Source organism: Aedes albopictus, chromosome 1 (assembly GCF_035046485.1).
Source record: "Aedes albopictus strain Foshan chromosome 1, AalbF5, whole genome shotgun sequence".
Taxonomy (NCBI): domain Eukaryota; kingdom Metazoa; phylum Arthropoda; class Insecta; order Diptera; family Culicidae; genus Aedes; species Aedes albopictus.
Genome location: NC_085136.1, coordinates 5,959,522 through 5,984,035, shown reverse-complemented (window position 1 = coordinate 5,984,035; position 24,514 = coordinate 5,959,522). Strand labels below are relative to the sequence as shown.

Here is a 24,514-nt window from a genome sequence, read left to right as displayed (position 1 = left end):
GGCTCAACAGCCGAGGAACGATTTTCACAAAATCCGGTCAATTTGTGTGCTTTGCGGACGACATGGACATTATTGCAAGAACATTTGGAACGGTGGCAGAGCTGTACACCCGCCTGAAACGCGAAGCAGCAAAAGTCGGACTGGTGGTGAATGCCTCAAAAACAAAGTACATGCTGGTAGGCGGAACCGAAAACGACCGGATCCGTCTGGGTAGTAATGTTACGATAGACGGGGATACTTTCGAGGTGGTGGAGGAATTCGTCTACCTCGGATCCTTACTGACGGCTGACAACAACGTGAGCCGTGAAATTCGGAGGCGCATCATCAGCGGAAGTCGGGCCTACTACGGGCTCCAGAAGAAACTGCGGTCGAAAAAGATTCACCCACGCACCAAATGCACCATGTACAAAACGCTAATAAGACCGGTAATCCTCTACGGGCACGAGACATGGACCATGCTCGAGGAGGACCTGCAAGCACTCGGAGTTTTCGAGCGACGCGTGCTAAGGACGATCTTCGGCGGTGTGCAGGAGAACGGTGTGTGGCGGAGAAGAATGAACCACGAGCTCGCTGCACTTTACGGCGAACCCAGCATCCAGAAGGTGGCCAAAGCCGGAAGGATACGGTGGGCAGGGCATGTTGCAAGAATGCCGGACAACAACCCTGCAAAGCTGGTGTTTGCAACTGATCCGGTTGGCACAAGAAGGCGTGGAGCGCAGAGAGCACGATGGGCGGACCAGGTGGAACGTGACTTGGCGAGCATTGGGCGCGACCGAGGATGGAGAGCGGCAGCCACGAACCGTGTATTATGGAGAAATATTGTTGATTCAGTTTTATCTTGAATTTGATGTAATACTAAATAAATGAAATGAAATGAGAAGAAAGGCGTTTTCCCGTTAAAACGTGGGGGCTCAACCGGGATACAATCCCAAAGCCGGCAGTATAAATTACCTGCATAACTGATCCACGCGCTGTGTGGTGAGCGAGAAACACTCTTTTGTTTCAACCGAACGTGATACTGCATTATTCGAGCTTGTTTTGTCTGCTCAAGTATAGAGCACTACACATTTGATACACTGGGCAACAAAATTTTCCTGCGGATCCAGAGATTGCATGAGAACATACAAGGCTTGCGAAAGCCTGTCCAAGGTGAGTAGCGTTCCTCATGCCATACAGTAAACTGTTGGAGCTACCGGGTCTATTATTTGCAGGATCACGTCGCAAACTTTCGCAATGTCTGGGCCAAGGAACAGCGATAATATTGCAGATATTTCCGACTGGGGACTTGATCAACGATTGCAAGGTGCGCCCAATGTTTGGTCATCGACAGCCATGGAGCCAAACCAGTACAGCCGTCCACTATCGAGACTTGTCCCAAGGCCTCCTATACCAACTTTAGGAAATTCCGGCACTGCTGCGCGAAATCTGGGTGTCAATGAGTCAGCAGAGGCTGACGAATTTCGCGAATCGATGGGTGCTGCAAGTTTGGCGAGCTCGTCCGTTCTTGAGCTAAATATACCGGAAGACAGGACGGGTGTGAATCCATTCCTAAACATTCCGGATGGGGTGGGCTCATCAGCTCCAAGAGTACACTTCGTCGACGAACAACAGAACGCACAAAGAGACCAGTCGGCACTACCCGATCAACCCCAAATTTTGCAAGCCCTTGGTGAAATAACCAAAACTCTTGAAGGATTCGGAAATAGGATTACTGCAATGGAACAGTGTCAACTTTTGAGCTGGAATTATCGTCAACCCACACCACGTCCACCCACACCAGGAGGATGGCATCGGCCCAGCGAGAGCAATCCATTCCAACAAGACGATCGGGTCCAACATCCACCGAGTTGGCCGGGAAACTGTATGCCAAGCTCCACGTATTCCGTAACCGGTGCTAATATTTCTTTTTGGCCAGGCAACAACTACGAAACGCAGCCTACATCTCGTGGAGGATCCAGGCAGGTGGACCTTTCGTACGGGGTTGCCCGTTCGGGTAGCAAAAATGGAACGAGGAGAGGCTACGACATTACAAAGCCTACATTCAATGGCGATATCGAAGTACAGCATCCGATCGTATTTCTTCAGGAAGTAGAGCAGTACGTCCTTTCTTCTGGCGTTGATCCACGATACAAGATCCAATTTGTGATGTCCTGTTTGGAAGGGGATGCTCGGGTTTGGGCTAGAGGTTTTAGTTACCTTTTCATCAACTACGACCACTTCCACAACCACTTTCTTCAGCAATTTTGGGGTCAAAGGACCCAAAGATTAGTTCGAGACGAGCTCATGCATGGCAACTACAGACAGCGAGACCCATCAAAAATGGCAGAATACTTCCTCGGACTTGTGGCCAAAGCCCGCCATTTGAGCACAGCACCCCCAGAAGTTGAGCTAGTATTCCACATTAGCCAACATTTCTCGCAAGATGTTGCTACCAAATTAGCCACTTGCGTGGATATTAAAAGCGCCTTTACACTGCTACAGACGGAAGATTATCTTATCAATAGCTGCCAAAGAAATCCTGCCAATTCCTTTGGAAGACCACGTGTAGAAGGAAGACACACCGTAGAATCTGCTGGGCCCAGAAATTGGAGGAATTCAGCGGAAAATGGGAGAAACCACGGAAATCCACAAAGCGACGTGAACAATCGTGCCGTGAGAGCGACTACTGCTGAAATCGTGGATGAAAGCGAGGATGATCATGTTCCCGTTGCCAACATATTTGTCGATTCGGAGGAGCTGTTGTATGAGCAGACCGAGAGTTACCACGCTGGTAACCCTGTCGAGAGGTCCCCGCTAATAGCAGTTCAGGTGGATGGCTTGACCAAACCAGCGTTGATCGACAGTGGTAGCGAACTTAGCTGTATAGATGAAGCTTTGTTCCGCGAACTGAAGACACGAGGTGCTTACTTTGGGGAGCTCCCTGTGCAAAGGACGACAATACACGGTGCTTTTGGAAGAAAAAAGAAAACAGTTTCCAGCCAAGTTTTCATACCGGTTCAAGTGCAAGGGGAATACTTCGACGTAGCTCTGATCGTGGTTGAGGAGCTCTGTAATCCGTTGATCTTTGGGATGGACACGCTTCACTATCTCAAAGCACAGCTTGAGTTTGAATCCCGTGAACTCAAAATCCAGATCGACGGGAAAACTTTGATCTTGCCATTCCAAGGTAGCGGTACAGGCACAAACGAGTCTAGCGCGGTGAATGCGGTTGAAGTAGAATTAGCAACAGATGACCGAACAGATAAAGTTGGAGCTTCATCACCTGTGTTTGGCGAGCTAGAATTGACCGAGTCGGACGATTTGCAGTTAAAGGAATTACTGATGGAATTCGATGATATCTTTTCGGATAGACCGGGACGGTCACACCAATACGAACACGAGATACGTGTGAAGGACGACACCGGATTTGTCCAGAAACAATACCCGATCCCATTCCGGTATATGGATAGCGTGCGGTCACAAGTCAAGAAGATGGAAGAGTGGGGAGTCATTTCCAGAGAACCGACCGCCTTCATAAACCCTCTGGTGGTAACAGCGAAGAAGTCAGGAGATGTTCGAGTCTGTCTAGATGCCCGGCGGCTCAATCGCGTGCTGGAAAGGGACAACGAGAAACCGCCGGAGATTCAGAAAATGCTACAAAAGCTTGAAGGTGCTCGGATTTTCTCTTCGATAGATCTGACCAGCTCCTACTGGCAAATTTCGATTAAAAAAGAGCATCGAAAATACGTGGGATTTCTGTTTGATCAGAAGAGCTACGTCTTCAACGTACTGCCGTTTGGGTTGAATACTGCGGTAGCCAGTTTTTCGAGAGCGATGGATCTGATACTAGGACCCGAAATTTTGGAATTTATAGAAAAGTACCTGGACGACTTGCTAGTGCATTCAAGGACCTTCCAGGAGCATCTTCAGCATCTTCGAACTTTGTTCCAGAAACTTCGTGCAGCAGGACTGACAATCAGCAAGGAAAAAAGCAAGTTCTGCCGATCGAGCTTGAAATTTCTCGGACACATTGTGGGGAAGGATGGGGTCTCGATCGATCCGGATAAATTATCTGCAATTGATAACTACCCGGAACCGGAAGACCTAAAGCAACTCAAGAGTTTTTTGGGCCTAGTAAGTTACGTCTCTCGATTTACGCATGATTATGCCCAGGTCGCCCAACCGCTTTACGCTGTGCTGCGAACAAATGTTGGTTGGAAGTGAGGACCCGTAGAGCGCAACGCATTTACATCTGTAAAGGGTCTGTTTGTTTATCACACTACGCTACAATATCCCATGCAGAGTAAAGAATTCTGCGTGCAGACCGATAGCTCATCGTTCGGGTTGGGAGCTATTTTGTTCCAATCAGTGGGAAAAAAACAGTGCAAACCTACACTAAATTCTGTATCTCACGAACGCATCCGGCTTTTCTAATGAACAAAACGGTTTTAGGCGTAAAATTGTCTGGAGAATCGAATGGAAGTGTTAAAACAGACCGCACGGATCACTATCTTGCTCATTTTGCCCTAATTCCCCAATTTTTATTAACATTTATATGAAACTAGCTCTAGAACAATTATGAAACATTAATGTGGTTTGCCTTGAAGGACTTTTGTGAAGGATTAAGATGTAGAGAATCGATTTGAAGGGATTGCAGTGACCGCATGAATGTATTTATGCTTATTTTACCCTAATTCCCCTCATATATAGAGTTTTGTATGAAATTAGCTCCATAACTCGCAAGAAAATTATGAGTGGTGTGCTAAGAAGGCTTTCTTTAGTGGATTATGATACAGGGAATGGACGAGAAATTGTTGCAGTGACCAGGTGAATGTTATTATGCTTATTTTATCCTTATTCCCCACATACATTGAGTTAATTAGCTCCATAATTCGCAAGGAAATTATAAGTGGTATGCTAAGAAGGCTCTCTTTAGTGAATTATGATACAAGGAATTGACGAGAAATGATTGCAGTGACCGCGCGAATGTAATTATGCTCATTATACCCTAATTCCCCACATATATTGTGTTTTGTATGAAATCAGCTCCTTACTCGCAAGAGAATTATGAGTGGTGTGCTAAGAAGGCTTTCTTTAGTGGATTATGATACAGGGAATCGACTAGAAACGGTTGCAGTGACCGCGTGAATGTTATTATGCTTATTTCACCCTAATTCCCCACATATATTGAGTTTTTTTCATGAAATTCGCTCCATAATTCACAAGAAAATTATGAGTGGTATGCTAAGCAAGAATTTTTTAGTGGATGATGATACAAGGAATCGATGAGAAGTGGTTGCAGTGTGTGTGCGAAAGTAGTTATGCTCATTTTACCCTAATTCCCCACATATATTGAGTTTTGTATGAAATGAGCTCTATAACTCGCAAGGAAATTATGAGAGTGTTGCTCTGAAGGGTTTCTTTAGTGGGTGATGATACAAGGAATAGATTAGAAGTGATTGCAGTGTGTATGCGAATGTAGTTATGCTCATTTTACCCTAATTCTCTACATATGTTGAGTTTTGTGTTACATTAGCTCCATAACTCGCAAGGAAATTATGGCTGGAATGCAAGAAAGGTTTTCTTTAGTGGATTATGATACACGGTGATGAAAAAAGATTGCAGTGACCGCGTGAATGTCAGTATGCTCATTTTACCCTAATTCTCCACATATATTGTGTTTTGCATGAAATTAGCTATATAACTCACAAGAAATGGGTGGTATGTAGTGAAGTATTTCTTTAGTGGATGATGATACAAGGAATCGATTAGAAGTAAATGTAGTATCCGCGTGAATGTAATTATGCTTATTTCACCCTTATACCCCACACATATTGTGTTTTGTATAAAATTAACTCTTTAACTCGCAAGAAATTTATGGGTGGTATGTTAAGAAGTGCTTATTTGGAGGATGAGGATACAAGGAATACATTTAAAATGATTGCAGTGACCGCGTGAATGCTATTATGCTCATTAAACATTAATTCTCCGCATATATTGAGTTTTGTATGAAATTAGCTTCATAACTCTCAAGAAAATTATGAGTGGTATACCAAGAAGGATTATGATACAAGGAATCAATTAGAAGTGATTACAGTGACCGCGTTATCACTTCTTATCGATATCATCGTCCACTAAAGAAACCCTTCTTAGCATACCATTCTTAAGTTTCTTATGAGCTATAGAATAGGACATATCGATGAAGTACTAGATTTGTAGTAATGAGCTGAATTTTAGTATGGTGAGAAGGTCAATTCTCCGTTTATGCAATGAAATGGTTCAAAAAGCGTGGGTATTATGATTCCTTGTCTAATGTGATGCTGTTTGAGCAAAACTTTGGGCAACAATGTTGTTGTTTTCTCCATTTCCTGCTACATAAACAACATAGTTATCCAAAGTTTTGCTCAAACATCATTAAATTAGGCAAGGAATCATAATACCCACACTTTTTGCACCATTTCATTGCAGAAACGGAGAATTGACCTTCTCACCATACTAAAATTCAGCTCATTACTACAAATCTAGTACTACACCGAACGTGCCTCATTAATTTCATACAAAACTCAATATATGTGGAGAATTAGGGTAAAATGAGCATAATAAAATTCACGCGGTCACTGCAATCATTTTTAATATATTCCTTGTATCATAATCCATTAAAGCAAGCCTTCTCAACATACCACTCATAATTTCATTGCAAGTTTTGGAGCTCATTTCATACAAAACACAATATATGTAGGAATTAGGACAAAACGAGCATAATTACATTCGCTTGGTCACTGCAATCACTTCTAATCGATTTCTTATATCATAATCCACTAAAAAAGCCTTCTTAGTATACCACTCATAATTTCCTTGCGAGTTATGGAGCTAATTTCATAAAAAAAACTCAATATATGTGGGGAATTAGGGTGAAATAAGCATAATAACATTCACCCGGTCACTGCAACAATTTCTAGTCGATTCCCTGTATCATAATCCACTAAAGAAAGCCTTCTTAGCATACCATTCATAATTTTCTTGCGAGTAAGGAGCTAATTTCATACAAAACTCAATATATGTGGGGAATTAAGGTAAAGAGAGCATAATAACATTCACGCGGTCACTGCAATCACTTCTCATCGATTCCTTGTATCATCATCCGCTAAAAAACTCTTGCTTAGCATACCACTCATAATTTTCTTGTGAATTATGGAGCTAATTTCATAAAAAACTCAATATATGTGGGGAATTAGGGTAAAATAAGCATAATAACATTCACGCGGTCACTGCAACCATTTCTTGTCGATTTCCTGTATCATAATCCACTAAAGAAAGCCTTCTTAGCACACCACTCATAATTTTCTTGCGAATAAGGAGCTAATTTAATTAAGAAACTCAATATATGTGGGGAATTAGGGTATAATGAGCATAATTACATTCGCGCGGTCACTGCAATCACTTCTCATCAATTCCTTGTATCATAATTCACTAAAGAGAGCCTTCTTAGCATATCACTCATAATTACCTTGCGAGTTACGGAGCTAATTTCATACAAAACTCTATATATGAGGGGAATTAGGGTAAAATAAGCATAAATACATTCATGCGGTCACTGCAATCCCTTCAAATCGATTCTCTACATCTTAATCCTTCACAAAAGTCCTTCAAGGCAAACCGCATTCATGTTTCATAATTGTTTTAGAGCTAGTTTCATATAAATGTTAATAAAAATTGGGAAATTAGGGCAAAATGAGCAAGATAATGATCCGTGCGGTCTGTTTTAACACTTCCATTCAATTCTCCAGACAATTTTACGCCTAAAACCGTTTTGTTCATCAGAAAAGCCGGATGCGTTCGTGAGATACAGAATTTAGTGTAGGTTTGCACTGGTTTTTTCCCACTGTGCAATGGGATGGCCAAGGCGACAAAAGAGTAATTTCCTATGCTAGCCGTATTCTTCAGCCTGCGGAAGCCAACTATACTGCTACCGAGTTAGAGGGCCTTGCTGTGGTATGGGCTCTCCATAAATGGCGACAGTATCTTCTGGGAGGGCGTTTCACTTTGTACACCGACCACAAAGCTCTAACGTTTTTAAAACGTTGCCAGCTCCTTACTGGAAGACTGACTCGTTGGATTTTGTTTCTTCAACAATTCGATTTCGACATTGTTTACTGCCGCGGCAAGGATAATCAAATGGCGGATGCTTTATCCCGTTTTCCGGAAATGCCAGAACATTCTTCCCGTGGGTTGGAGAGGCGTCTCGTCGTCGCCAGGCTGCAAGGCGAAGTCAAGGATTTTCGGAAACTTATGTTTGGACTGGCAAAAGAACAATCGCAGGACGAATTACTGGGGAAGGTATGGAGCGAAGCAGAGCAGACTATTATAAAGCAGGGGCGGAACGAGTATAAGAAAATAGACGGGGTCTTGTTCATCAACGTTGGCGGGAAAGGGTATTGGAGGATAGCAGTCCCGAAAACTAGGATAGAAGCCATTTTGCGATTCTACCATGACAACTCTGGACACTTTGGATTACACAAGACGTTCCAAGCACTCCGGCGTTCAGTGTTTTGGAAGGGAATGCGAAGACAGACAAAAGCTTACATTTGTGCATGTTTCACATGTCAAAAGTCAAAGCCTTCATTGCGCACTCTTCTGGGGACGACACGCAGTATAATACCTAAGGAGCCGAATGAACTGTGGTCTGTCGATCTGTTTGGACCGTTGCCTCCAGGACCAGCGGGTGTTAAGTACGTTTTTGTGATCATTGATGTGTTCACTAAGTTTATTACTTTCGATAGTGTGAAGAAGCCTACATCTCCGGTCCTTTGGAACAAGTTAGTGAAACGGGTGCACCAGTTGGGAAAGCCACAAGCAGTCCTTTGTGACCAAGGGACACAGTTCACATCGAAATACTGGGGAAGAATGCTGAAAGAGAATGATATAAAGCTGCTTTTTACATCAGTGCGACACCCTCAGGCAAATCCGGTAGAACGTAGTATGCGAGAACTTTCACGGATGTGCCGGGCCTACTGCCAAGAAAACCATCGATCGTGGGCTAAAAACCTGGGAAAGTTTGCAAACTGGATTAACAGTGCATACCATGAAACAACTGCAACTACACCGTACGAGCTACAATACGGAAGGAAACCAAATGATGTGCTTCAAGATCTGTTCCGGTTTCCTGATTTAGGCGACGATAGCGTGGATCTGCAACGTGTTCACCTTGTGTTACGACGAAAGGCGAACCGCCGCAATAGAAATGCAGCACAGCAGACAGCTTTTTTTTTTTCAATTGGCGATCTGGTTCTTTTAAGGGCGAATCCGTCGTCATCAGAACCGGACTCCATCATCAAAAAGTTCCTCAACATATATGAAGGTCCTTACGAAGTCAAGGAAGTCGTGCAGCCAGATGTTTTCGTGTTGCAGTACCCAAATTCAGTAAAGTGTCGTGGTATGTTCCATATCAATTTGCTGAAACCCTTCGTACATCCCTGGAAACCGCAAACTTCCATCGACGCTGTGTTTGCTGAGGGGGGGAGCTGTAACCCATTGAACTTCAACCCTGGTTCTAATGAGGAAAGGAGTTGGGAGAATACCGAGCAGCACGATAGAGTTTAGTGTGGTTGAGGACTCGCCTAGAGCAGTGGGCTTCCTCGCGGCCTAGCCGGTCGTAATTAGATAATCCTTTGTTATTCGATGTATTTAATTTTTCGTATCACGCGTAATAATAATCAGTAGTTTTGTTACTTGGACCTGCTAACCGTGTTAATTTGCATTTCGTGAGAAGAAAGGCGTTTTCCCGTTAAACCCTGGATAGAATTTGAAGAACAGTTAAAATAAGAAGGTTAGAACAGTGATAAAGCTGCTAGACGTGACCTGGATATGACGCATTAGGAAGGAGGAGAAGAAGTTTCATGTAGCGGTTGTCAAAGTAAGCCGTGTGTGAGTTTATTCGCACCCGCTTGTTTTACGAGTATTCGCCTTGACGGAGGCTCTCTGAGAGAATTGCGCTGTGCGTGAAATCAATTTTTTTTAACATGGGAAAGGATAGGAGCTGCATTTTCAAATGCTTCTAAAATATTTTAGGGACTTCAGATTGAAAAAAGTGTTAATGTTTTGCAATATACTTTCAATTAGCTACATTATAACTGGTTTTAGACAAAAGTTTGTAAATCACAATGTTATGTCTATATTATAGCGTATCAAAATCTCATTCGATAACATTAAGAACGTTTTGCTTGAATAAAATTCTATAAAGAATTAGAAGCATTTGAGAATGCAGCTCCTATCCTTTCCCATGTTAAAAAAAATTGTTTTCACGCAAGCGAAATTCTCTCAGAGAGCCTCCGTCAAGGCGAATGAAGCGAAACAAAAACACTCACTCAAAAACACTCAAAAACACTGTATTTTACGGACTCGATGATAACGAACTTCGCAGCATTACTATGCGTAGTCACTATCACACAGATACTGTCTAGAATTCTTACTCGATATTCATTTCCGGAATACCGTCTTTGTGGGATTCCTTCATTGATTCCTTCCTGGTTTTCTCCCGAGATTCTTCCACGGATTCTTGCCAAGATTGTATCAGAAGTCAAGAATTCATTCAGTATTCTTAAGCTTTGTTTTTCTCTATTATGTAGTTCCTTGGGATTCCTCCAGGGATCCCTTTGACAATTTCTCCGGGGATTTTTTTATAAGGCTTTCTCGGGATCCTTTCGTTGATTCCTCCAGGATATTCAAAGGGACTCCTTTGGAGTTTCTTTCAGGGATTACTCTAAAATTATTTTAGGAACTCCTTTATGGGTTTCTGCCGGGATTATTTCAGGGATTCCTTCAGCATTTTTCCTAAGTTTCTTTTATGAATTTCACCCGGGCTTCCATAAATTCATCTCAGGATTCCTTTATTAACTTCTGTCGGGATTGTTTCACTAATCTCCGCAGGCGACCTTTAATGATTCCTTCCGTGACTCTTTCAGGTGTTTCCTCTGAAGGTTTCTTTCGGGATTCTTTCCGGCATTCTGTCAGGTTACTTCTTGAGATTTGTTTAGGAGCTCCGTCAGGAATTTTTCCTGGATCCTTTCAGAATAGATTCTTCTCAGATGTTCTTTAGGGATTTCCCCCAATATTCCTTCTCCGAAGAATCTTTCAGAGAATTATCTGGAATTCTTTAAGGGATTCCTCCAGCATTCTCACAGGGACTCCTGTTGAGCTTTCATCATGGATTGCTCTCAGGATTCCTTTAGGAATTTCTTCCGGCATTCTTTCATATTTCCCATCGAGATTCGTTTAGGGGATTCACACTTTTAAGACAATCTACCGTAAGCAATCTGCAGAACACCGTTCAGCTGATGATGCATCGTTTTGGACGTTAAGATGAGGTATAACCGCCAGGTCACGTGGATTAAATATCTGTGTTCCACTTTAGGAAGCCATGGACCAAGGAGTGACATTAACCTTCTCAGCAACGTCACTCCGATCGATGTTCCCACCTACTCAAATGTGTTTTTTTTTTTGTTTCAATAACGCTACACAGTAGGCCGGCCGCTATAATGCTTGTATTGCACTCCCGGTGTATTGCAAACATTAATAATGACAAGAAAAATGTTGAAACAGTCGATTCTACCATTTTTGGATTCTTTCAACGAACTGCTGAGTCTATATTAGACTAGACTAGATTGACAACTGAGTTTAACCCTTACGTGACCGACAGGGTACCCAGGTACCCAGCGCTCATTTAAAAAGCACGGTGTAGAAAAAAGCAAAAAGTTTGTCGGGCACATAACAGTCAGCTAGCAGTACAACTCGTTCTTGAATCTATACATTGTTGTATCTTGGTATTGTATTTTATCACGTGAGTTAGGCTTGATTTATATTTGAAAAACTTAACAACTAATCAACAGCCGTCAAAAATTTGTTTTAATAACGCTCCTCCTCCTCTTCTTGGCGTAACGTCCTCACTGGGACAAAGCCTGCTGCTCAGCTTAGTGTTCTATGAGCACTTCCACAGTTATTAACTGAGAGCTTCCTCTGCCAATGACCATTTTGCATGTGTATATCGTGTGGCAGGCACGAAGATACTCTATGCCCAAGGAAGTCAAGGAAATTTCCTTTACGAAAAGATCCTGGACCGACCGGGAATCGAACCCGTCACCCTCAGCATGGTCATGCTGAATACCCGTGCGTTTACCGCCTCGGCTATATGGGCCCTAACTTAATAACGCTATAATAGTGAAATTTATTATTAAAAAGATTATGTTCATTATTGTGGAGTTCACAAAAAGTAACGAGAAAAAACATTGGTCATTGCGTTTTTCTACTAACATACTAGCCCGCACAGCAGCAGGTTGCATCCCAAATGAAACCACAAATCTGACAGCTTCGGTAACCTGATCTGACAACCAAACAGCTTCCCATATTAGATAAGCGTGAGACTACCTACTACTTAGACCACACAAGTGTCTAGACGACTGCAGTAGCAGCAAAAAACGCAACGCCCACTTTGACTCGATCGCCAATCGTGTCAAAAGTGAATCATTCTATATATAGTAGTAGGCATGACTTGCAGCTAGACAACCGTTACCGGTTTCCAGACGGACACATGCGTCGTCGTTGTCGCCGTCGGGCATCGGAGATCTCAATCGATCGTGAGCTGCGAATCCTTTGAATCCAACTCTGGCTCGAAGGGCATCCACACAGTCAAGTGCTGCTGCCTGCAGCATGTGCGCGAGCCCATGTGCTCTCAAGATCAACGCAATTTCCGGCAAAATCGGCAACCGTTAACGCATATTAAAATCGAAAGCCGCGAGCGAGCTCTGCGCAACCGAATTTCAGGTTCTAGGGTAGCGAGCGAATAAAAGGAGTCGAAAAAAAAAATGATATCGCAACCCCGAATGGAGTGGAGACGGACAAGGTTCTCGCAGAGGAAGCAAACCTGTTGCCAGTCATCGCGCCAGTGACAAGCCTCTTAGCTCAACATCAATCGTTACACACCTGCTGATTATTCTCTATTGTGTGTGCCCCAGCCAGTCAGTCGTGTGTACCGCGAGGACGCTTTCCGAAGGAATAAAACGTCTATTAGGCAGCGAGGCCAACGACTCACATGCGAGCGACTGGCAGAGAGCAAGGAGGACATTTTAATGGATTTCGGCCGATTTGCTCCTAGCTCGTCTGGCTTGCTGCGATCGTAGCCATAGTTGCAAAATTAGATCCCAGCACAAGAAGAAAACCAGCAGGCTGCGCTTCATCTATCTCGGCGGCATCACGATGCCAACGTTTGCTTAGATTGATGATCCTAATTTCGAAACTCACGTGCAGAAAGGAGGAACGACCTCTCCGGCTAGAACCAGAACAACCCGACAGACGTCCGACTGTCCGAGTCCAAGACTGCTGACGGGTGGAAATCCAGTTTCTGCTAATCCCGTTATCGGGATTGAACTTAGAACAGATATCAATTTCGCCGGTGCGAAGGCAACACCCTCTAAGAAGCAGACGTGGGTTCTTAATAGATCCTTTTCAACCAAAGACAATGATTGACGTGCACGGTAGGGCGCGCGCTGAACTATCGCTCCTTTTGCGTCATTCTCCAGAACCAGAACGCTCTCTAGGATGATTTGCAAAATGAAAAGAAGCACAGATTATAGAATCTTTTGAATTTATAATGATTTCTCAAATGTCAACATTTCGTATTGAGTATTTCGAAAATCTGCATCTAATTTGAAGGGGGTTCCTAATAATAATCTAATTAATTTCTCAAACAATTAACGTTTTCATAAATCGTCGGCCATCGATGGTTTTTTTAGAAGTTATGGCATATCTTTCAGAAGACAAATAGTAGAAATCAAACGGTAATATTTTCTGACAGTGTAACACTGCAAGAGCAGCGTTATCACAATGCAATGCTGCTGTTTATGCTGCGTTTACCAATTACTGAACTATTTACACATAAGAGCATCTTCAGGAGAGTTACAAAATATATGGGCGTTTCAAAATGCATCTTGAGTACCTTCAGCAGGCGTTTCAAATTTGTAAATTCGAACAGTTTTGTTCCAACACTTGAAACTCGTTATTTTTGCACAAATTTGAAACAAAATATTGACGAGTTCTATTTATTTTATTGCTATGATAAATTACATGTTTGCCCTTTGGGAAAATAACTCTACCGAGTCCAACGTGATTTACAGTTTATTAAGTTGTGGACAATTAAATTTATCGATAAACCGTATAAAGAATGCAGGATTTCGAACAACTGCTGAAGATCCTCATGTCGAGTTCTACTGTTGATAGTTTCAAATTTTGAAACCTGTTTTTAAAAACAAAATTAAAACTGAATCTGTTCCAGAAGGTTCGCTCGAACTCGCTCGAGTCGTCAGAGGGATCACCGGTAGGACGGAGAAAGACCACTAATCAACGACAGTACCAAACTTACTCTTCCGTCACCAAAGCCACTTCAGAAATCATTTACAACCACGCATATGAGTTTTAGCCTATTTAATTTGTTAAATTAATTTAACACAAGCACGTTTAAAAATTAATTTATTATACTAACAATCGACCATGCGCGTCCTGTTCGCACGAGGAAATTTTCACTTCTCCCTTTTTTAATTCAAATTTGAACCCGCTTGCTGCGATTGCGGCTCGCGTGGTTCGTTCGTTGCCACGGCAACCCACTCACGTGGTCGTGACGGTTGAGTCGACGTCGGACGTCGGCCGTGCCCGAGCAAAAATGTTCGCGCTGCTCATAGTGTTCGCAACCGAATCATTATTGTCGGGCCGCCACCAAACCGGACTTCGCACAATCAAGTCGCGACGCGACCCAACTCGCGACGTTTTTAAATCATGTCAAAGGTAGTGCGCATCCTTCCCGTTGTTGTCAGCAACACAGCGCACTAGATGCGAAACAATTGCGACACTTATGGACCAAGAAAATGGCAATTTTTGATTGAATGTCGGTCTTGATTCCAACCGGATAGACAATACTGGAGCAAGTACTGGAGATGCCCTAAACCTGAGACGAGACTCGCGAAGAGGAAAAAAAGCAACGTCAAGTCACTCAAGTGTAGCCCAACCAGTCTTGTTAGCAATCACAGTCTTTGACACCTTTTCGTCGATATTCGGCTGCCTTTGTCTCCAACATTCGCAACACAAGCGATCAAACTACTGTACGAAACAAAAATGTCAAATGAATGCCCTTGACCACGATTGCGTCTTCGGGAGATGTTTCGGTTTTTGTTATTCCTGTATTTCTTATTAGGAGAGCTGTTTTGGCTAAATGTATGTGTCGTAATCGATATATCACACACTAATAAACTAATATTATGTTTCCAGTTCAAAACCGAATTAGCGACATTTTTTCTTTGACTTCCGCTGCTTTTGCCTTGCGTTAAACACAATGTCGGAAGTGGGGCGCTGTATTGTACACCTGGTGCTCTATACAGCGCCCCACTTCCGACATTGTGTTAAACGCAAGGCAAAAGCAGCGGAAGTCAAAGAAAAAATGTCGCTAATTCGGTTTTGAACTGGAAACATAATATTATACCAATCATCATCAAAATCAGCTGAAATCACGCGAAAAGTTGGAATTAGACAAATATCATCGTGTCAGACGACGTTGATTTGATCCACTTTTTTGTTTATTGACCTTCGTTCTACCGCTCGCGTTGTGTGTAAGAGGTAGCGGTCGCGCTCGAATGAAACAAAGCAAGCTGACACCCGACCGCGGCAACGAAACGAAGGTAATTAAAAGTGTCGATTGTTTACAAGCCTGAGCCCAACTGAGCTGTCAGTTGTGGCCCGTTTGATTACGTTACCTAAAACGAGAAAAGTATTGCTATCCGAGATAAATTCTAAAGCAAAAAATCACTCCGAGCAGCATTTTCTTCTCGTGTACTGTCAAAAATAAATTGAAAACAAAATATTCCAATATTTACTTTGCTTGGCGATTGTTGGCGATGCAAAATTTCACCTCAACATAATGTTGTGCGTGAATGGGATTCAGTCACACTGCATGCGAGATGATGCGGTCACGTACGTGTTTGAACCACCAGCCCAAAACATAATGTCAACACTGATAGGAAGAAGAAAAAATAACAAACTGGAGAAAAAGAAGACCTTCTTCGCGAGTCTCGTATCAGCCCTAAACATAGCAACATTTTAGCTTATAAACAATAATAATAGCTAAAATATGTTATGAACAATAAAACAACAACAGAAAGTTTTAAAGTTCATTGCTACTAAGTTGTTATTGAATCTTACAAAACATGTTATTTAATTGGTCTTCCAGGAACATTCTTTTGCTATGGTATTTGTTATTTTGCCACTTGTGACAGTCAAGTTTATATAACATGCTATGTTAATATGGCGATCAAAAGCCTCATCCACTATTCTAACTGGAAACCCCGCAATGCATGATTGCTGAATGTGGCCCAACTGACTTGATCGATTTTTCTTCGTCGACTCTTAATTTCGCTAATAACTTGATCAAAACAAACTACATACATCGTTATTCTTCTTGTTTCTATCTCAAAAAGTAATCGTCTCCTTCGCATTTTAACCAAGCAATCTTTGGAAAACTCAATACAGGTCAGACTCGATTTTCCGGAGTCGAGTTCTGGCGTTTCCCAAAATAGTATCTCGCAAACGGAGTTTTGTGAGAAGCTGAAATTTTGACTGATCACTAATCAAAGTTGGCTTGACAAAATGTCAAAATTTCAGCTTTATAAATTATTCCGTTCCCTAGATATATGTTTGAGAAGCATCCGTATCCGACTCCGGATAATCGAGTCCGACCTGTACACATTCTGTAATTACACAAAGAGAGGATCGATTAAGAGGAATCGACAATGTCAGTTAGGTTCTAAGGGGAAATCAATGTCAAGTTATCAATAATAATTATTGTACATTTGCAGAGATGAACTAACCGCCGGCTAAAAATCTCTTTAATAAGGAAAAAAAAATTGTACAACCAAAAGACTAGCGTTTGGACGACTAATTTCAACAATCTCGGTCTGAATAAAGATTGATTAAAGAATTCCTTTAAATATTGATACAGGAATTCTTTTATAAAATCCTTCAAAGATTTCTTCCTAAATTCTTCAGAGTTTTTTTTTTTTCAGAAATTCTCCCAACTTCCTTTGTAAATTCCTCCAGGGATACCATCGGCAATTTATCCAAGGACTCCTCCAGAAACGTCCCAAAAAACAATTCACAGATTTCGATTTCAATTTATTCGATATTCATCTAGGAATTTGTTCAGAAATCTCTCGTACCTCTTAAGTTCGTATGCACAATTTAAACCTTATTTTCTGGTGTTTCACATTAAATCATTTGTGCTTACAGTTAAGTTGTATTTTAAATTGCACCATCTACCCCCGTTGGTTTGACCTCACTAATCTGAACACTTATTAATTTGACCCCCACTAATCTGCACATCGTTCAAACGGAACGCAGAATCAAAACAAAACAGCAAAAAGGGTTACCATCAGTGTTTTCCAATGCCTATAGGGTTACCAGAAGTTCAATTTCAAGAAAATGAACCCCGTTGGTTTGCATGAGGTGTCGTTCAAACCAACGGGGGTAAGACGGTAATCGTGTATTTCAAAATGGTGAATTTACAATTCTTTTTTTGAATAAACACTGTATTTGAAAATGGGTACACTTGATCTCCCTTCTCATGAATTTTTAGCATTAGCATTAAGCAAGTCGCACAAATTCGTAGGTGGAATAGTCCCAGACCGCTGTTCAGAGTATTGCCTTGATTCCGTCCATTACTCAAGTATAGAGATTTGGAGCTAATCACTGACTCTAAGACAAGATTGACGCAATCCTCCAACGATCGAGAGCTGTTCTGGCCACGTCCTTGCGACAGCTGACTGAGGGATGAGAAAGGAAGATTAGTTGGACACCTAAAAATGTAAGTAGAGACCTCAACGTCCTCTCAGGCGGAGGTGTCACGTGAATTTGGGTGTTGTTAATGTTGGGTCCACTACTCTCGAGACAAAATTGTTGACTTCCATTTGCGCCTCCCGGACATCCAGCAACAATCATCAAGAATCACACGGAAATCACGCAAAAATGAAGATAAATTTCAGCACCCCGATGGGAATGAAGCCAATTTTCACAACAACCACGATATATCCGAAGATAAATTTGCAAGAACTTTCCTAGGCAAAATTTGCGGACCCATAGCACCACCAGCCATTTCTCAATTCGGCCGGTCATAATCAAAACAACGCAGAGCAAAGAAAGAGCGTGACAGTTTAGAAAACGCAGCCGCTCGCGCGCACAGCCTGCTACGACCTCCTTGATCTTGCTTGATCTTCCTTGATCTTTGATTTGTGCTAAAAAAATAATATCAAACTATTTAATGGACTTATGACAGATGGTCGAAAGGGTTGATAGCCGAAAGACATTTGGCTGGCTTCCTAAAATGCACAGCCTAAATATGTCTTATCGGAAATTTCTCATTCGACCAACTGTCATTCGGCCATCTGTTTTGAGTCCTAATTTAATACTCAAGAACTCCGAATAGAATTTTGTTTTTTCGTACCTATAATGTGCGTGTAACCATCGAAAATCAAGTCCCCGTATCATTATTGTATTACTAAGTTTTATTAATCATAATATTGTTAAAAACAAAACAAATTTGGGTCAACATGTTAGATTAAATTAATGTTATTGAGATTTTGCGAAACCGCAAATAAAAAGATCTTGGAAGCACTTTTGAATATTTGAAGCACTTTTAGCTATATTATAATGTCACCCATTCGTGTTGCAAAATACATTCAGCATACAAAAATCAACAAAGTTAACTGATTACCAACAAACTAATTTTGTGTGTAAGCATGCATTGACATACTTAGCGCAAAACCTAGCTTTGATTCGATTTCACCACTCTGACAGTTGGATTGACAAAACTGGGGCTCCCGGAACTGTTGCACGTCATTCGCATCTCCTAGTGAAATAAGCGAACCAGTATCGGCAAAGACGTCATTGCACCTCCGCGATTCCCAGGTTGTTGCCAGGTCGCTTATAATCTATCCCTCGGGGCGTATCCATTCTTCTGACTGACCCACCTTCGAGGGCAACATTTCAAGAAACCCAAATGAAAGTGACTGCAGAAAATGAAACCGCCAAATGCAATCACCGATCCCAGCCAACGGCGCCTACTACTCCGACTCGTCTCTCCGAAAGGACCACAACGAACAAGGGTGGTGAAACCGAATTTTGATTCCCGTGGCCTGCTTCGATCATTCCACGCATTGCATCACATGGATTTCGTCGGAATTCGCATGAACGCGGTGTCCCCGTTGGAATGCCAAATGCGCGGGCCCTGATCCGTCCGGCTTTCTACCCGCCCAAGCCCAAGGACCCCTCACACTCGGCACTCACTCGGCCGAATGGATAGAGGAGTCCAAGGGGGCGGGCCAGTGACGAGCAGTGGCGCCACAGTGAAATCTGTGTCGAAGAAAGTGAAGCCATAAATTATCGAACCCCATCGGGGGCCCATCAGCGTCCGCCGATCGGGGACCGAATTCCGTGGTGAGCGGGAGTTGCTTTTCTGGGGCGAATCCATTGCATTTGCTCTCCACTGCTCTGCTGGTGCAATCGGATGATGACAAACCCAGGCAATTCGGCCTGATTTTGGTTATGTAAAGCCTGCTTCGCTTGAGTCTCCGTTACAGTAGGCTTTTGATATATATATATATATATATATATATATATATATATATATATATATATATATATATATATATATATATATATATATATATATATATATATATATATATATATATATATATATATATATACTATATATTTATTTTTTTCTGAGCATTCCTAGATAATAGCAACAAATATTCAAAAATTTTAAGATGACAATGACACGTTTTTTTCAGTTTATTGTTTCTAATGAAATTTCAAAGCTTTTTTGAAATTTCTTCCAGCATTTTGGAACTGTATTTAGGAAGTTTCAATGACATGTTTCTATGTAGTACCAGACAGAGCTATTGATTGACACAAAATAAAATCTCAGAAGGCTTCAAAAAATTTGATTTGATTTTTTTTCCAAAATTACTCGAAGTTGATGACGTAATGTTTTTATTTTGTTTAACAATCTTATCAAGAGAATTTTGACAAACATAGGGGGATTAGGGGCATAATGGACACCCGGGGCGAAATGGACACCCCTGTTTTTACCGAAACCGTTGACTTTTATGTAAAACTTTTAATGCATAAGTGTAAAGGAACAAGTCATGGTTCTATTTTTCAAAAGTACCATATATATTGCTCCAAAACAACCAAAATATCATTGAAATTGAAATATGTCTTTCATATGGTGAATTTCTTATAATTTCGAAGCTGCATCTAATAAGGTATTACGAACGAGTGTTGGAGTATGTCCAATATAAAAACAAGTGAATTGTTACCTTATCTACAAGTATAAGCAGATTTAAGAATGGATGAAGTATTATATTTTTGATCAGAATTTACCTAAAATAACAGTTTTATTGTTGTAGTCGATTCGGAGCGAAATGAACACTGGCAATTACGAATGGATGTACGCGCATTGCATACTGTTAGGCGTTTTAGAAAGTTTGGAAAAAATCAATTTGATTATTTTAGCCTAAATTTTATTTAATTAACTTTGATGTTATGTAAACTCGTCTAAGATGGAGTATTATATCTGTGGTATTGATCTCCGTTGGCAAATTACTTAACTGGTCCATGTAACCAAAGAATTAGCATAAAATATGCAGGGGTGTCCATTATGCCCCGATGGGTGTCCATTTCACCCCGTACCCGCCAGTCCTAAAAAACACACGGTTTACAATTCATTATTTCTTCACAATAAAGACATTCTACCTCCTTTAAATGATTGAAAGACGTAAGAAACAAGTTAAAGTTGTAAGTCAACAGATAATAAGTTAAGTTTTACTCTGTTATACAGGCCTAACGTACTCATTTGCTTAGGGTGCCCATTATGCCCCTAATCCCCCTATCAATTTTATTGTTGAGATTTTTTTTTAAATCTGTAGGAAATTTAAATCAAATGCATGAATATTTTTAAACCTTTTAAATAAATATAAAATACACTACAAATACACAGTCATTTTTGTTTTTAAAATAATTAAATATTTTTATTGAATAAGGAAAATATTCAGAATTATTATTCCTCGGGCTAAATTCTATTCATTGTCTACGATCGTGCCGCGGGCCGCACAAAATATCCTCGCGGGCCGGATCCGGCCCGCGGGCCGTACGTTGGGCAGCCCTGCCTTCAAGTGTCCGTATGTGTGGTAAACAATACCTGATTTACGTCATTTTTCGATGCGTGAATGATAATGTCCTGAGCGGGTGAATTAATTCACATCCGCATACGAGCGTACATGTGTTTTGACGGTCGTTTCAGACGTCAATGTGACCTATTTGTATCACTTCCTATCAGTAGTAGGGATCTATGCTGAATGAGTTCGGGCGCTATTTCATATACATTATTTTTTTTTTTTTTTAATTTGGCACTAAAAATTCTTTTTTATTCTGACCGTTTCGGTAGCGGAACAGCCTACTTTTCCACACTATATCAAACAGTTGCATTATAAATCATAATGCAACTCATTCGGTTGGAATTCATTTTCCTAAGATTTACTGGATCTACCATTATTTGGGTTCAGGCTTTCCAAACTATTCTGGAATTCTTTATTACACCAACGAACCTAACCTCAAAATGACTGACAATTCTCAGGTCATTTTGACAGATGTAACATGAGCATGAAAAGAACGGCAACAAGATCGATAAAGTAGAATATATGATCCGTCTTTTTCGTGCATGTGTGTGGTCTGCCAAAATGACCTGAGAAATTCCTTCTGGAACTCATAAAAGAATTTCTCCAATACCTGCTTCAGTACTTCTGTCAAACATTCCTCCAAGAATTTGGCATCCATAAACTCCTTTAGAATACTTCCAGGGATTTTTCAATATATATCTTCAGGAATTCTTTCAGGAAATCCTTCAGAAAATCTTCCAAGGAATCCCCCCAGGAACTCCTCCAGGTATTCTTTCGGGAAATCCTCCAACAATTCCTTCCCAAATTCCCTTCCAGAATTCCCTTCCGAGAATTTCTTCAGGAATACCTTCAAGACTCCTTTCAAGAATTTCACCAAGAATCGCTCTAGGAATTTCTCCAGAAATTCCTTGAAGAATTATTTCAGGCATTTCATCAAGAATTCCTACAAGAATTTTTACAGGAATTTCTTCAAGATGTTTCTGGAGGAAATCTTCAAGGAATTCCTGTAGTACTTTCTGAATAAATTCATGTGGTAATGTGTGAAAAAAGAAATTTTAAGTATTTCCTGGGGGATTTCATAGAAGAACTCCAGGAGGGTTTCCTGCAGTATTTCCTGTAAGAATTCATGAAGTGATCTCTGGCGGAATTCCTATAGGATTTCCTAGAGTGATTCCTCTAGGATTTCCAGGAATAATTCTTGAAGAAATTCTTGAAGCAATTCCTGGAGGAATTCCTAGAATAATTCTTGAAAGAATCCCTGATAGAATATCTGGAATATTTCTTGGAGGAATTCCTGGAGTGTTTTCCTGATCGATTCCTAGAGGATTTCCTGTAATAATTCCTGGAAGAATTCTTAGGGGAATTTCTGGAGAAATTCCAGAAGAAGCTCCTAGAAGAGTTCCTGTAGGAATCCCTGGAGTAATTCCTGAAGGATTGCCTGGAATAATTTCTGGAGGAATTCCTACTGCAATGCTAGACACCAATGTAATATTGGCTGAAGCCTGAGATAATATATTTTTTTTAGTCAAAATTTTGACTTAAGAGTGGGACCAGTTTTTGTCGCAGCTGTCGCAAAGACGTTGAAAAAGCCGCTCTCGACTGTTAAAGGATTGCATCAGTTTTGTCTTGAAGTCAAGGAGGAGGCTGTCCTCTTACTATGGTCTAGGACAGTACCCCACCCATGTATAGTTTACACATGGGTTTCTATTCTATTCTATTCTATTCTAGTGCTTGCACAGCCAGTGTTGAAAAGCATCCTGGAAATACCGGAATTTCTTCCGATATTTTCTTGTCAGCATTAATATTTGTAGCATATCAGCGAGATGACACAAATATTAAAACGGCCAGGCCCACTGTGCAGACTAATTGGTTTGGAGACAATTCAAAAATTTACGGCAATCAGATTATCCACTTATGAATAACATGATTGACGCATGCTTTTGAATTTGATAATTGAAGAAACGGGGACAACCGTACCAACCGTTTCATTTTTAGGGGAATGAGTTTTGTACGTTGAATCGGTGGGAGTGGCGTGGCTAAGAAAGTTAATGCACACTCCATATCAGCGCAATTTCCTGGGATGGGACAGTGATATTTACATCGAGTGCCCTGGCCCTAATGCCTAAGGCTTAAGCGCCTATACTCGCTCTCTGAAACGAAAAGAAAAGTACCCCTTACCCCCTTCATTTACAAGTTGAAGTTAAAAATGCATGGAAACATTAAATAAATACAGGATTCACATTAAAAAAAAATAATACAAGCGCAATAATATAAATAGGAAAGAACTCACCGTGAATAATATAAAATGCCTTCAGTGTTCCTTTTCATCATCTAGATTCGCATAGTATCTTGCCATGTACAAAAATTAAAGTCAATCGGTTTGAACTTGACTGAGTTGCAGCGGAAAAGTGCCCAAAATACTACCACTCTTCAAGTGGCTAGACTCGACAGCCTAGTTATAAGAATATGATTATATCCTAACTATGCTAACTATTGTTTCATTAGTGGACTATTGAAGAGCATTCAAAAACTAAATATAAAAACTATCGATTCGTAACTAACACTTTCCGTTAATGTCGATTCAAAATATCATTCTCAAGAAGTCACTTCTTATTTGGTCTAAGTCATACTTACTCGCCTTCTTGTATAGTTTACACATGGGTTTGTCCATAAACTACTTAGACACTTACGGGAAGAGTGGGTCTGATCAAAATGTACACTTCATACATAGCTTGCCTTGTGATATTGTATGCCGTGTCCCAGCTATGAGCACTGCCATAGTGACGCGTCAAGCGAAGCGTGAGCTTGTGCGATATGTACCCGCAAAGTAGAATATCAATAACAGGAATTCCTTTGTTCGCGCCCGCAACCGCGTCACTATGGCAGCACACTGTCATTTTCGCGTTGGCATTGTCGCAGCGTAAGTATGCTGATCCTCTCGGACACTCCCGAAAGGTCCTGCCATAGCCCTCATTACCACATCGCTTCTTGTGCAGCGTGTTCCGTTGTTGACAAGGCCACTACCACAGACAAACAGACGTAACACCTTGAACGATTTTCATGGAAATCCATCGCCCAGTTCACACTACCATCACCTGGTGGAAATGTTGCACGAATCACTGTGTTGTGCAATATCGTCAACAGAAGACGCTAGTGTGAAACGTCAAACGCATAGAAAAACGATGCGCGCGCCTCTGGTTGTGAAAGTCACAACTATGAAAATTTAATATGATCGTTAAAAGCGTGGTCGATGGAAATTTCACAAG

General features: G+C 41.3%; 1 protein-coding gene across 1 annotated transcript in view; it reads left to right on the top strand.

Annotated features, from left to right (window-relative positions):
* The first annotated feature begins 880 nt into the window (after positions 1–880).
* LOC134287994 (uncharacterized) overlaps positions 881–24,514 on the top strand; it is a 37,643-nt gene continuing 14,009 nt past the window's right edge. The window contains exons 1-3 of the mRNA XM_062851443.1: positions 881–1,149; positions 1,212–1,861; positions 1,916–4,113. Of these exons, the coding sequence (XP_062707427.1) occupies positions 1,234–1,861; positions 1,916–4,113 (2,826 nt within the window). The 5' untranslated portion in view covers positions 881–1,149; positions 1,212–1,233. The remainder of the gene's footprint in view (positions 1,150–1,211; positions 1,862–1,915; positions 4,114–24,514) is intronic.